Here is a 14,518-nt window from a genome sequence, read left to right on the forward strand (position 1 = left end):
CCAGTGAGCAGCTGCCTTGGGTTTTATCGCCTCTGTGCTTCTGTCTCAGGGTTCTGTAAAGGGGTGACCAGCCATCACTTCAAGGAATAACCCTCGTCCCCTAGAATCCATCCACGAAGTTTGGGGGTGGAATGAAGCGCTGCAGCAGGCTGGACTGCCAGAGCATGAAGAAGTCATGGCAGCTGCCAGGAAAGCGAGTGCACACATGAAGTGCTGTTGCAGACTGGTTGAATGTTGAGGGAGTGGAAGCCCTTCCTGTTGATGAATCACACTGGCTGGTTACTGGGTGCCTTGATGACCACATGGGTGCAATCAATGATGCCCTGCACCTGGAGGACTCCAGCAATGGAGGTGAAACCCTTTGTGCCTGCTAGGCCCCATCTGTCTGGAATTGAATGTACTGCTCAGCTCTTGCAAATAGGGCATCAGTGACCAGTTCGATGCGGTGGTGTGCAGCCGTTTGTGAGGTGCCACCAAGATCCACAGCTGATCCTTGGAAGGAGCCAGAAGCGAAGAGGTTCAATGCCACAGTAACTTTGATGGCTGCTGGCAGGGCATGGCGAGCAGTGCTGCAAGGTGTATGGTCTTCTGCCACATGGGCACAGATCTCTGTGACTATCTGCCTGGATAGGTGCAGTCTCCTAAGGCATTGGTTCTCCAATATGTCCAGGTAGTTCCGTCTTGGCTGGTAGATCTTATGGCCTCCGTTGCTCTCCTCATGCCAGGGGCTCTGCCACTCCTGCTGAGGATGTTGCTCCTCATCACCGCTAAGCCCATAATCTCAGAGACATGTTCCCATTACCAGCTGCGGCCTTCCTTGTGCTCAGCTGGACTCCCTATAATGTCTAGAACCCTCTCCTCTTATGCCCCCATGATGCCAAGAGGGTGAGAACTCTCTGCACTGTCTGAATGTATACAGAACCTGTGTGCCAATGGCTGGTGCCCCTCTCTGCCATGCTTCCTTTAATGGGCCCAACTAATTTAATGGGGCAGCCACGACTGGCCCCCCGCCGTCTTACTGCCTCCTTGCACTTGGTCTATCCCTGACCAAGCGTGAAATCCGTGCGCCCCCACCAAAAACCCAAACTGGCCCTCATCAAACTCTCAATCAGCTCGTTACTACTTTAATTGGCCTCATTCCTGAATTGGGTGGGTTTTGGGGCCTATCTTTCCACATCCTGGTGAAAGTCACTGGCAGCAGGCACGGTGATAGGAAACCAGCATGTTGGTTGGCTCTGCTATTTTTAGTGCCCGCTCTCCTCCGTTCCCGCCCTGGTGGGATCCTGCACTATGACTATAAAAGGAGTGAACACAAGGGTGGAGTATTAAAGTGGATGGGAAATGAGCAGAAGAATGACGATAGACTATGTTCAAAGATAAAGGAAGTGAGCAGGAGAGTGGGATTAGACTGGGTGGGACATTAAAGTGTATAGCAGACGTATTATGTGTTATGTGCAGCCAGGGATGTTAAGGCTGCTATGCTGCTCCAGGGCAGTAGGTGGTGGTGTAGGGAGTGACTGGCTGTGTTTGCTCATTGCCCAGCCCCTCTCTGGGCTCCAGACTCTTCAGCTGCAGTTACAGAGTTAGCAGTGGTTGCTGTAAGGTTCTTGCTGACTTTACTGTGAGAGCACAGAGAACGGGCAGAGTGTGTGGCTGCTGCACCTAAAGGGACAGAGCCTGGCTCTGGTGACTGTGAGACATGCTGGGCCCTGGGCGAGCTGCTGTCCTGTTCCAGCCTCTGCCACTGGCTTTAAACCGCTTTCTGTCTCTGTCACTGGCCAGGGCTTCGGGACAGAGCTTGGCCGGGGAGCAGACACCTGGCCAGAGATGCTCGGACGAAGCCACTTTACATCAAGCTGCATTATATGTTCATGTGAGTAATGGTAAAGGGAGTGCAGGCCATGTCTACGCTCGACAAACAGAAATGTTTGACACAGAAGGAGGGCATTCAGCCTACTGTGTCCCTACTGGCTGATAAAGAGCCGTCCAGCCTAATCCTACCTTCTAGTTCTTGATCTGTATCCCTGTAGGTTATAACCTCCCCCCTCTCCCCAAGTGCATCTCCAAGTATTTTTGTTAATGTGTTGAGAGTTTCTGCCTCTCCCAGCCTTTCAGGCAGTCAGTTCCAGACCCACACCACCCTGTGGGTGAAAAATAATTCTCAAACCCCCTCGAATACTTCTTCCAATTACTTTAAATCTATGCCCCTGATTATTGGCCTCTCTGCTAAGGGAAATAGTTCCTTCCTATCCACTCTACCTTGGCCCCTCACAATTTTATACACTTTAATTAAATCTCCCCTCGGCCTCCTCTGTTTCAAAGAAAACAATCCCAGTTTATCCAATATTTCCTCATAGAAAATTCACCATTCCTGGCAACATCCTCATAAATCTCCTCCGTACCCTCTCTAGTGAGCTCACATCCTGTAATGTAGTGACTAGAATGTTACACAGTTCTCTGGCTGTGGCCTATCTCGAGTTTATATAGTACTAGCATAACCTCTCAGCTCTTGCATTCTGTGCCTCAGCTAATAAAATATCCTGTATGCAGGGCTATGGGGAAAAGGTGAGTGAGTGGCACTTGCTCAGAGGTTCTTGCAGAGAACCAACATGGACACAATGGGCTGAATGGCCTCGTCCTGTCATAGGAGTCATAGGGTTATACAGCACAGTGCTGTAACTTTTCTATGATTCTATGTGTGCCTTCTTAACCACCTTCGCTACCTGTCCTGCTATCTTCTGGGATCTGTGGACCTGCACTCCAAGGACCCACTGTTCCTCTTCTCAGTATCCGACCATTTATTTTGTATTATCTTGCCTTGTTAGCCTTTCCCAAATGCACTACCTCACACTTCTCTGGATTGAATGCCATTTGCCGTTTTTCTGCCTACCTGACTAGCAGTCTACAGCTTTATTCCTCACTTTCAACCACATGGCAAACTTCTTAATCATGTCCTCTACAGTTAAGTCTAAATCATTGATATATATACCACTAACAACAAGGGACCCAGTACTGAGCCCTTCAGAACACCACTGGAAACAACCTTCCAGTTGCAAAAACACCTGTTGACCATTACCCTCTGCTTCCTGCCTCTAAGCCAATTTTGGATCCAAATTGTCACTTTGCCTTAGATCCCATGGGCTTTTACTTTTGTGACCAGTCTGCCATGTGGGACCTTATCAAAAGCCTTGCTATAATCCATATAGACTACTCTTATCGTCCCTCCTTGTTTCTTACTCATGGGAAGAGGTGTTGTGTCCAGACTTGACGAACTCAAGGATGGGGGGAGGGGCTATTTCCACAATCAACTAACCCTGGGGGAGGGAGTAGAGTGGGGAAGAGGTTGTTCACTGTGGGCCCTGCACTCTGAACTTTGAAAGCTAACATGCAGGTGCAGCACGAAATTAGGAAGGCAAATGGTATGTTGGCCTTCATTGCAAAGGGATTTGAGTACAGGAGTAAAGATGTCTTGCTGTAATTATATAAAGCCTTGGTGAGACTGCACCTGGAGTATTGTGTACAGTTTTGGTCTCCTTACCTAAGGAAGAATATACTTGCCATAGAGGGATTGCAGTGAAGGTTCACCAGACTGATTCCTGGGATGGCGGATTGTCCTATGAGGAGAGATTGAGGAGACTGGACCTGTATTCTCTAGAGTTTAGAAGAATGAGAGGTGAATTCATTGAAACTTACAAAACTCCTACAGGGCATGACAGGGTAGATGCAGGAAGGATGTTTCCTCTGGCTGGGGGTGACTAGAACGAGAGGACGCAGCTTTAGAATAAGAGGTCGGCTATTTAGGACTGAGATGAGGAATTTCTTCACTCAGAAGGTGGTGAATCTGGGGAATTCTCTACCTCAGAGGACTGTGGAAGTTCGGTCATTGAGTACGTTCAAGACAGAGATTGATAGATTTCTAGATTTTAAAGATATTGAGGGATAGTGCGGGAAAATGGCGTTGAGATAGAAGATCAGCCATTGAATGGTGGAGCAGGCTCGAAGGGCTGGATGGCCTAACCCTGCTCCTATTTCCTATGAATACAGACAAACTAAAAGGAATAGCAATGGGCCATTCAACCCCTTCTTATAAATTACATCGAATATGTGGCACAGAAAAACGCCTTTTGGCCCAATCAGTACATGTCAGTGTTTATGCTTCACTGAAGCCTCCTCCCAACCCTTTTCATCTAACTCTATCAGCATATCCTGTGTTCCCTTCTCCTCTAACCTCCCCTTTCAATGAATCTATACTCCTTGCCTCAACCACTCCCTGTGGTAGCAAGTTCCACATTCTCACCACTCTCTGGATAAAGAAGTTTCTTCTAAATTCCCAATTTGATTTCTTGGTGACTATTTTATATTGATGTCCTCCAGTTTTGCTCTTCCCCACAAGTGGAAACACACTGTCTCTGTCTACTCTATCAAAACCTTTCATAATTATAACCACTCTGTTATGTCACCCTCAATGTTCTCCTTTCACCTGAAAGGGGATCCAGCCAGTTCATTCTTCCCTGTTGGGTCTAACTTCGCAGTTCTGGATTCATCCTTGTAAATCTCTTTTTGCGCCCTCTCCGGTGCTTCTATATCCTTTCAATAATATTGAGACTAGAACTGTACACTGTACTCCAAGTGAAATCTAAGCAAGGTTCAATACAAGTTTAACATAACTTCTCTATTTTTCAATTCTCTCCCTCTAGAAATAGACCTCAGTGTTTGGTTTGCTTGTTATGGTCTTGTTAACCTGTGTCACTACTGTTAGTGGTTTATATATCTGTATTCCCAGATACCTTTGCTCCTCTTCCTCATCCTTCTCCGTATTTGATATTGTCTGCAAATCTAGAAATTGTCTTTTTGACTCCAAAGCCTAAATTGTTGTTTTAAATTGTGAACAACAGTGGTCCTAGCCTGTCCATCCCTTGTGGAACCCACTTCCTGCCACTCTGAATAGCTACCCTTTACCCCTACTCTCTGCTTTCTGTCTTGCAGTCAGCTGCCTATAAATTCTGCTACTTGGCGCTGACTCTATATGCTCTGACCTTATTCATTGGTCTATTACATGGTATCTTATCAAAGGGTTTTTTGGAAATCTGGATAAATTACATCTACTGCAGTACTCTTGTCTACTGTCTGTTAACTCACTGAATATATTGAGATGTTTGGTCAAGCAAAACTTTCCCTTTTGAAATCCATGTTGACTATTCATTATTATATTTTGGTTTCTAGATGTTCTTCCATTTTCTCTTTTATTAGGGATTCCATTATTTTTCCTACCACTGATGGTAAGCTGGCCGATCAATAGTTCCCTGGACATGTCCACTCTCCCTTCTTAAATGTAGGTATGACAACTATCTGCCAGTCATCTGGCCCTGCACCTTTTTCTAACAAATTATTAAATATGTGTAATTGTGTCTCAGCTATCTGTTTAAAGAAAATACCTCATGTTTACCTAGGACTATTCATCAACTCAGGACATCCCAAAATGCTTTGCAGCCAAGTAAGTACTTGGGTATTGTAAAAAAAGAAATGTGGCAGTCAATCTGCGAACAGCAAGATCCCACAAATAGCAATGTCATAATGGCTAGATAATGGATTTGTGATTTTAGTTTAGTTTAGAGATACAGCACTGAAACAGGCCCTTCGGCCCACTGAGTCTGTGCCGACCATCAACCACCCATTTATACTAATCCTACACTAATCCCATATTCCTACCACATCCCTACCTGTCCCTATATTTCCCTACCATCTACCTATACTAGGGGCAATTTATAATGGCCAATTAACCTATCAACCTGAAAGTCTTTGGCATGTGGGAGGAAACCGGAGCACCCGGAGGAAACCCACGCAGACACAGGGAGAACTTGCAAACTCCACACAGGCAGTACCCAGAATTGAACCTGGGTCGCTGGAGCTGTGAGGCTGTGGTGCTAACCACTGCGCCATTGTGCCGCCCAATTTTGATTGAGAAAGAATTATTTGTCAGTACACCAGGGATAATTCCCCTCCTCCTCTTCAAAATAGTGTCATGGGATGTTTTACATCCATTTGAGAGAGCAAACAGGGCCTTGGTTTAATGTCTCATCTGAAAGGTGGCACCTCTGGCAGTGCAGCACTCCCTCAGTAGAGAGGGACTTAAGGTGAGAGTGCTACCAACTGAGCCACAGCTGACATCACTTTACCAATCACTCTCTTTGCCTTTCTTTGTCTCCGTCCCACTCTCTACCCCACTACTTGTCTCTCTCTGACCCATTGTCCTTCTCTGGCTCTGTCTATCCCCCTTTCTGTCTCTTTCCATCCATCTCTCACTCTCTGTTTTTCAGTTTGTCTCTCTCTCGCGTGCTCTTTTTGTCTGTGTCTCATGTTCTCTTGTGCTCTCTCGCGCTCTCTCCCTCCCTCTCCCCAGTTCTGTTCCTGGTGCTCGCCCCTGGTATCGCTCTGTATCTCTCTGCCCATCTGTCTCTCTCACTCCGTCAGTGTGTCTCTCTGACTCGCTCTGTTTGTCCAGCTTGCAGGGTTTGGCTGGCTGGATCTGTCTGCGCCTCACGCTACCCTGCCCCCCTGGTGCGCGCGCCATGCCCCTGCTCCTTCTCTCACATGTGCCCTGTGTCCCCCTCATACACTCACCTGTGCTGTGTCTACCCCAGTGGCTGCAACGGGAGGAGGAGCTGTGCCTACACCTTCTACCTGGGAGTGACTTGGGCGACAGAGACGCAAATGGAGGGAAGTGTTTTCACATACAATAAACATGTGTTTGTCTTTCAGTGGCCGTACTGTGAGAGGAGGTGTGCATATTGCAACTTTAACAAGTACATCTCCCCCACTGTTGATCATGATGCTATGAGGGACGGCTTGGTACGAGAGACACAAACTCTGCTCCGTGACAGCCAAGTAAAGGAGTAAGTTGAATGTGGGGGTCAGGGCAGTGACAGATCACTGGGTGCGACAGGATCAAAGGGTCAGGCCCATAGCTCCAAGCGGGGAGACAGTGGTGTAATATCACCTGACTAGTAATCCAGAGACCCAAGCTAATCCCATCACAGCAGCTAGTGAAATTTAAATTAAACTCATTAATAAATGTAATTAGTTGCTAAAAATCTGGAATTGAAAGCTAGTCTCTGTAATGATGCCATGATACTATCATTGATTGTTGAAAAACCCATCCGGTTCACTAATCTCCTGGGAAGGAAATCTGGTCTACATGTGACTCCAGACCCATATCAATGTGGTTGACTCTTAGCTACCCTCTGAAATGGCATAGCAAGCCATTCGGTTGACAAGGGCAATTAGGGATGGATAATAAATGCTGGCCTTGCCAGTGATGCCCACGTCCCATGAAAGAAAAAAAAAGGCTGAAGGAGCAATGGAAATCAGGAAGTGCTGATTATGTGCAAGAGAGTGAATATGAGAGGATATTACCTTGGCTCAGTTGATTGCAATCCGAGTCAGGAGATTGAGTTCAAGCCCGGGAGTGCTGTACTGTACACTGTCCCATCAAACACTCCCAGGGCGAGTATAGTACGGGTTAGATACAGAGTAAAGCTCCCTCTATATTTCAGTAAAGCCTTTGACAAGGTCCCTCACAGCAGACTGGTACAAAAGGTGAAGTCACACAGGATCAGAGGTGAGCTGGCAAGATGGGTACAGAACTGGCTCGGTCATAGAAGACAGAGGGTAGCAGTGGAAGGGTGCTTTTCTGAATGGAGGGCTGTGACTAGTGGTGTTCCAAGGGATCAGTGCTGGGACTTTTGCTGTTTGTAGTATATATAAATGATTTGGAGGAAAATGTAGCTGGTCTGATTAATAAGTTTGTGGATGACACAAAAGTTGGTGGAGTTGCGGATAGTGATGAGGATTGTCAGAGGATACAGCAGGATATAGATCAGTTGGAGACTTGGGCGGAGAAATGGCAGATGGAGTTTAATCCGGAAAATGTGAGGTAATGCATTTTGGAAGGTCTAATGCAGATGGGAGGTATACAGTAAATGGCAGAACCCTTAGGAGTATTGACAAGCAGAGAGATCATAAGAACTAGGAGCAGGAGTAGGCCGTCCGGCCCCTCGAGCCTGCTCCGCCATTCAATAAGATCATGGCTGATCTTTTCGTGGACTCAGATCCACTTACCCGCGCTCCCTTAATTCCTTTATTGTTCAAAAAGATATCTACCTTAGCTTTAAAAACGTTTACTGAAGAAGCGTCAACTACTTCACTGGGCAAGGAATTCCATAGATTAACAACCCTCTGGGTGAAGAAGTTCCTTCTTAATTCAGTCCTAAATCTGCTCCCTCTAATCTTGAGGCTATGCCCTCTTGTCCTAGCGTCACCTGCCAGTGGAAACATCCTCTCTACTCGGATCTTATCTATTCCCTTCATGATTTTATATGTTTCTATAAGATCCCCCCTCGTTCTTCTGATTTCCAATGAATATAATCCCAATTTACTCAGTCTCTCCTCATAAGCCAACCCCCTCAACTCCGGAATCAACCGAGTGAACCTCTTCTGCACCCTCTCCAGTGCCAGTACATCCTTTCTCAAGTAAGGAGACCAAAACTGCACACAGTACTCCAGGTGCGGCCTCACCAGTACCTTATACAGCTGCAACATAACCTCTCTGCTTTTAAACTCAATCCTTTTAGCAATGAAGGACAAAATTCCATTTGCCTTCCTAATTACTTGCTGTACCTACAGACCAACCTTCTGTGATTCATGCACAAGGACACCCAGGTCCCTCTGCATAGCAGCATGCTGCAACTTTTTACCATTCGAGTAATAATCCGTTTTCCTGTTACTCCTACCGAAATGAATGACTTCACATGTATTAACATTGTATTCCATCTGCCAGACCTTTGCCCACTCACTCAATGTATCTATGTTCCTCTGCAAAGTTTCACAGTCATCTGCACACTTTGCTCTGCCACTCATCTTAGTGTCATCTGCAAACTTTGACACCCTACACGTGGTCCCCATCTCCAAATCATCTATATAAATTGTAAATAATTGATGTCCCAACACCGATCCCTGAGGCACACCACTAGTGACTGATTGCCAACCAGAATAGCACTCATTTATTCCCACTCTCTGCTTCCTGTTAGTCAACCAATCCTCTATCCATGCTAATACTTTATCCCTAACGCCATGCATCCTTATCTTATGCAGCAGCCTCTTGTGCAGCACCTTGTCGAAGGCCTTTTGGAAATCTAGGTACAACACATCCACTGGGTCCCCATTGTCCACCTTGCTCGTAATGTCATCATAGAATTCCAAAAGATTTGTCAAGCATGACCTGCCCTTCATGAATCCATGCTGCGTCTGCCCAACGGGACAATTTCTATCGAGATGCCCTGCTATTTCTTCCTTGATAATAGACTCAAACATCTTCCCCACTACAGAGGTTAAGCTAATCGGTCAATAATTCCCCATCTTTTGTCTACCTCCCTTTTTAAACAGTGGTGTCACATCTGCTGTTTTCCAATCTGCTGGGACTACCCCAGAGTCCAGCGAATTTTGGAAAATTACCGCCAGTGCACCTGCTATTTCTCCCGCCATCTCTTTTAGTACCCTGGGATGCATTCCATCAGGGCCAGGAGACTTATCAATCCTTAGCTCCATTAGCTTGCCCAACACTACCTCTTCCGTAATAATGATTGTTTCCAGGTCCTCACCTACGTGCGTCTCTTTGTCAATTACTGGCATGTTATTAATGTCCTCCACTGTGAAGACCGATACAAAATACCTGTTCAATGCCTCGGCCATTTCATCATATCCCATAACTAAATTCCCCTTCTCATCCTCTAAAGGACCAACGTTTACTTTAGCCACTCTTTTTCGTTTTATATATTTATAGAAACTTTTGCTATGTCTTTATATTCTGTGCTAGTTTTTTCTCGTGTTCTATCTTACTTTTCTTTATAGCTCTTTTTGTGGCTTTCTGTTGACCTTTAAAGTTTTCCCTGGGCGTACAGGTCCACAGATCAGTGAAAGTGGCAACGCAGGTCGATAAGGTAGTCAAGAAGGCATACGGCATGCTTGCCTTCATCGGTCGGGGCATAGAGTATAAAAATTGCCAAGTCATGCTGCAGTTGTACAGAACCTTAGTTAGGCCACACTTAGAATATTGCATACAATTCTGGTTGCCACACTACCAGAAGGATGTGGAGGCTTTGGCGAGAGTACAGAAGAGGTTTACCAGGATGTTGCCTGGTCTGGAGGGCAGTAGCTATGAGGAGAGGTTGGATAAACTCGGATTGTTTTCACTGGAACGACGGAGGTGGAGGGGCGACATGATAGAGGTTTACAAAGTTATGAGTGGCATGGACAGAGTGGATAGTCAGAAGCTTTTTCCCAGGGTGGAAGAGTCAGTTACTGGGGGACATAGGTTTAAGGTGAGAGGGGCAAAGTTTAGAGGGGATGTGTGAGGCAAGTTTTTTTTTACACAGAGGGTGGTGAGTGCCTGGAACTTGCTGCCGGGGGAGGTGATGGAAGCAGGTACGATAGCGACGTTTAAGAGGCATCTTGACAAATACATGAATAGGATGGGAATAAAGGGACACGGTCCCCGGAAGTGCAGAAGGTTTTAGTTTAGACAGGCATCATGATCGGCGCAGGTTTGGAGGGCTGAATGGCCTGTTCCTGTGCTGTACTACTCTTTGTTCTTTGTATACTGTCCTATCAAACACTCCCAGGGCAGTACAGCACAGGTTAGATGCAGAGTAAAGCTCCCTCTACACTGTGACTGTATCATGCTCTGTATCAGATCATCCATGATCCTTTCACTATCGGGAGATGTCCAGCTGCTTGGTGACCTGCTTACCGTTTGTGTTGTACGTGTTTGTTGCTATCATGAAACCACAGTGTTCTCCCGATATTAAACCCTCCCCTGCCCTCCCCCACACACCCGACCCACTCAAGGCTGATGAACTGAGCTGAACGCATCAGGTTCGTTCTCGGTTGCACTCAGTTTACTGATCTAAGTTAGGCTGGCTGTAGGGGCTGCATAATTGGACTCCGTGCCCCTGTACCATGGACCATGGTGCTTACTGTAATTTAATTTCAGGATCACTTCAGTGTTCTTCGGTGGGGGGACGCCAAGCCTGGCCCGACCAGCCACCATTGCCAGCATCTTGGAGACTGTTGCCAGGACGACCCACATCCCTCACAACATGGAAGTCAGTATGGAGGCCAATCCCACGTCAGCCACAGCTTCCAGGCTCGCCAAGTTCAAACAGGCTGGGGTAACACGGCTGTCCCTCGGAGTCCAGGTGAGGTTGGCCACATATCTGATCATTGGCAGGAGGCAGGGATGGAGTGGATCTCGGCACTTTTCTCTCCCTGTCTCCTGAAGGGGCTGACTGTTGGGGTAAGGTTGACTGCAGCTCTCTACTCTTATCCAAGTGTTTTTAAAGAGCAGCAAGCTGAGAGCCACTGCCTGTAGTTCCTGTGTTATGCAGTAACTCCAGGATGTTCACGTGTCCTGTGCAACCATGTGTGCAGGAAGTGCCTCTCGTTGCTCAAACTCGAATTCAGGGTTTCTGAGCTTGTGGAGCAGTTGGTGTCACTGTCGGGCGTACGGGAGGCTGAGAATTTCCGGCAGATTCCAGGAGGTGGTCACCCCGCAGCTACACAGAGTTCAGCAGGATAGTAAGTGGGTGACTATCCAGCAGGATAGGAAGAGGCAGGCAGTGCAGGAATCCTCTGGAAATGTAAACTCGCAAACCAGGTTTTAGTGCTGAATATGGGTGAAGGTGATGACATCTTGGGGGAGTGCAGCCCAGAGCACATCCATGCCATTGTGGGGCAAATGACTGCACAGTAGGAGGAAACAGTAAAGTATAGAAAGGTCATAGGGGGTTTGTCAGGTGTTGTCGCCTCTACCCATGTGAATCTCGCATGGTGTGTCACCTTCAAAGTGCCAGAGTGAAGGACTTCACTGAAAAGGTGCAGCAGTCGTAGTTCCTGTGGGAACCAATGAGATAGGAAGGAAAAGGGTTGAGATTCTGCAGTCAGAGTTTCAGGAGCTCTGGAGAAAATTAAAAAGCAGGGCCTAAAAGATAGTAATCTCTAGATTATTCCAGTGCTACATGCTAGTCAGCATAGGAATAGTAGGATAAAACTGGGTAATGCGTGACTGGAGAAATGGTGCAGGAGGGAGGGCTTCAGATTCCTCGGGCACTGGCACCAGTTCTGGGACAGTAGGGACCTGATCAAGATGGACAGGTTGCACCTCAACAGGGCTGGCACTAATGTACTCGCAGGAAGGTGAACAAATGGTGTGGGAGAGGGCACCAGGATGAAACATTAGAGAGGAGAAACAAGGTGCGCAGAGGACTGGGAGAAGCGAGTAGATAATAGTTCAGAAATAGGAGGGATCAGACAGGGGGCATATGTGAAGCAGTCTAGAATGGGTTTGGAATGCACATTGTAAAACTGCAGACATAAGTCACCACATGGACTATAATATGGTAACAATGATAGAGACCAAGCAGTATTAATCATAAAAACTATTATCGCACTGGAGAGGGATGATGTAGTTGAAGGTCCAAAGACAGAGTCTATTTGGCTCGAATTAAGGAGCAATAGAGGAGCTATTACACTACTGGGTGTTTATGATAGGTCACAAAATAGTGGAAAGGAGATGGACAGACAAATTACAGAAAGATGCAAGAACTGGAGTAATTATAATGGGGGATTCCAATTATCCTAATATAGACTGGAATAGTAACAGGGTAAAGGGCAAGGAGGGAAAGGAATTACTGAAATGTGTACAAGAGAACTTTCTTGTTCAGTATTTTTTCAGTCAAATGAGGAAGGAAGCCATGCTGGATCTAGTTCTGGGGAATGAAATGGGCAAGTGGAACATATTACAAATTAAATAGGAGCAGGAGTAGGCCATTTGGTCCTTCAAGTCTGCTCATCATTCAATACAATTGTGGATGATTTTCTACCCCAATCCATCTTCCTACACTAAATTAAAAGCAAAATACTGCGGATTTCTACCATCTTCCTACACTCTTGTCATATCCCTTCGTTTCATTGGGAGAGCATTTGAGAAAGTGATCATAATATTAACAGCTTTAGAATAGTTATGGAAAAGGGTAAGGTTGAATCAAGTGAAAAATTGCTTAGCTAGAGAGGGCTAACGTCAGTGAGTTGCAAAGGGATCTGGCCAAGATGGGTTGGAATGAAAAAATGATAAGCAACACTGTAATTGAACAGCGGGAGGCCTTCAGTGATTAAATGCTTTAGGTACAGAGCAGAGGGGGAACAGAGACAGGAAAAAGGAGGCTTATGGCAATTGTAAGGTTCATAATACAGTAGAGAAGCAAGCTGAATATAGGGGATCTGAAAAAAGGAACAAGAGGGGCAAAGAGAGTGTATGAGAATAGAGAATAGATTAGCAGCCAACATAAAAGGTGAACCAAAAGTCTTTTATAAACACACAAATAATCAAAGGGTAGTCAAAGAAAGGGTGGGGGCAATGAGGGATCAAAAGGAGATCTTATGAAGGCAGAAAGCATGGTTGAGGTACCAAATTAATACTTTGGATCTGTCTTCACTGGAGAAGAGAATGCTGCCAATGTAGCAGTAAAGGAGGAGGCAGTATTGATATTGGATAGGATAAAAATAAAGAGGTACTTAAAAGGTTAGCAATTCTCAAAGCAGAAAAGTCACCCAGTCTAGATGGGATGCATCCTAGTTTACTGAGGGACATAAGGGTGGAAATTGAAGAGGCTCTGGTCACAAACTTCCAATTCTCCTTAGATATGACAAGACTGTTTAAAAAAAAAAAAAGGGGGAGAGCAGGATAAACCAACAATTTCAGGCCAGTCAGCCTAATGTAAGTAGTGTGGAAACATTTAGAGACAATAATCTGGGATAAATGTAATTGGCATTTTGAAAAGTATGGGCTAATAAATGAAAGTCAGCCTGTATTTGTAAAGGTAAAATCATATTGACTAACTTGATTGAGTTCTTTGAAGTAACAGAACAGGTTGATGAGGGTAGTGTGGTTGATGTTGTGTATATGGACTTTCAAAAGGCGTTTGACAATAGACTTGTTATTGAAATAAAAGCCCATGGGATTAAAGGGACAGTAGCAGTATAATTGATTAAGAGACAGGAAGCAGACAGTATTGATGCACAGTTGTTATTCAGACTGGAAGGGAGTATAAAGTGGTGCTCCTTAGGGACTGCTCTTTGTGATATATATGAATGACCTGGACTTGGGTTTCCAGAGCATAATTTCAAAAGTCTGCAGATAATGCAGTAAACAATAGAGGACACTAACAGACTTCAGAAGGACATCGACAGACTGGTGAAATTGATAAGACATGTGGCAGATGAAATTTAAGAGAAATGATACATTTTGGCAGGAAGAATGAGGAGAGGCAATATAAAATATGTGGTACAATTTTAAAAGGGGATGCAGGAACAGGGAGACCTGGGGGTGTATGTAGACAAATTTTTTAATGTGGCAGGACAAGTTGAGAAGGCTGTTTACAAAAAACAATGGGATTTTAAGATATGG

At 45.7% G+C, this 14,518-nt stretch overlaps 1 protein-coding gene across 7 annotated transcripts in view; it reads left to right on the plus strand.

Moving 5' to 3' along the window:
* rsad1 (radical S-adenosyl methionine domain containing 1) overlaps positions 1-14,518 on the plus strand; it is a 45,830-nt gene that overhangs the window by 10,326 nt on the left and 20,986 nt on the right. For 4 of the 7 annotated variants that reach the window (XM_068057783.1, XM_068057782.1, XM_068057781.1 and 1 more), the window contains 3 exons: positions 5,251-5,332; positions 6,760-6,893; positions 11,048-11,252. In XM_068057783.1, coding sequence (XP_067913884.1) covers positions 6,835-6,893; positions 11,048-11,252 — 264 coding nt within the window. In that variant the 5' untranslated portion in view covers positions 5,251-5,332; positions 6,760-6,834. Of the gene's footprint in view, positions 1-1,557; positions 1,874-5,250; positions 5,333-6,759; positions 6,894-11,047; positions 11,253-14,518 lie in introns of those variants that run through there. The other 3 variants (XR_010977535.1, XM_068057779.1, XM_068057780.1) reach the window with 2 other exon arrangements.

This window comes from Heterodontus francisci, chromosome 26 (assembly GCF_036365525.1).
Source record: "Heterodontus francisci isolate sHetFra1 chromosome 26, sHetFra1.hap1, whole genome shotgun sequence".
Classification (NCBI taxonomy): Eukaryota; Metazoa; Chordata; class Chondrichthyes; order Heterodontiformes; family Heterodontidae; genus Heterodontus; species Heterodontus francisci.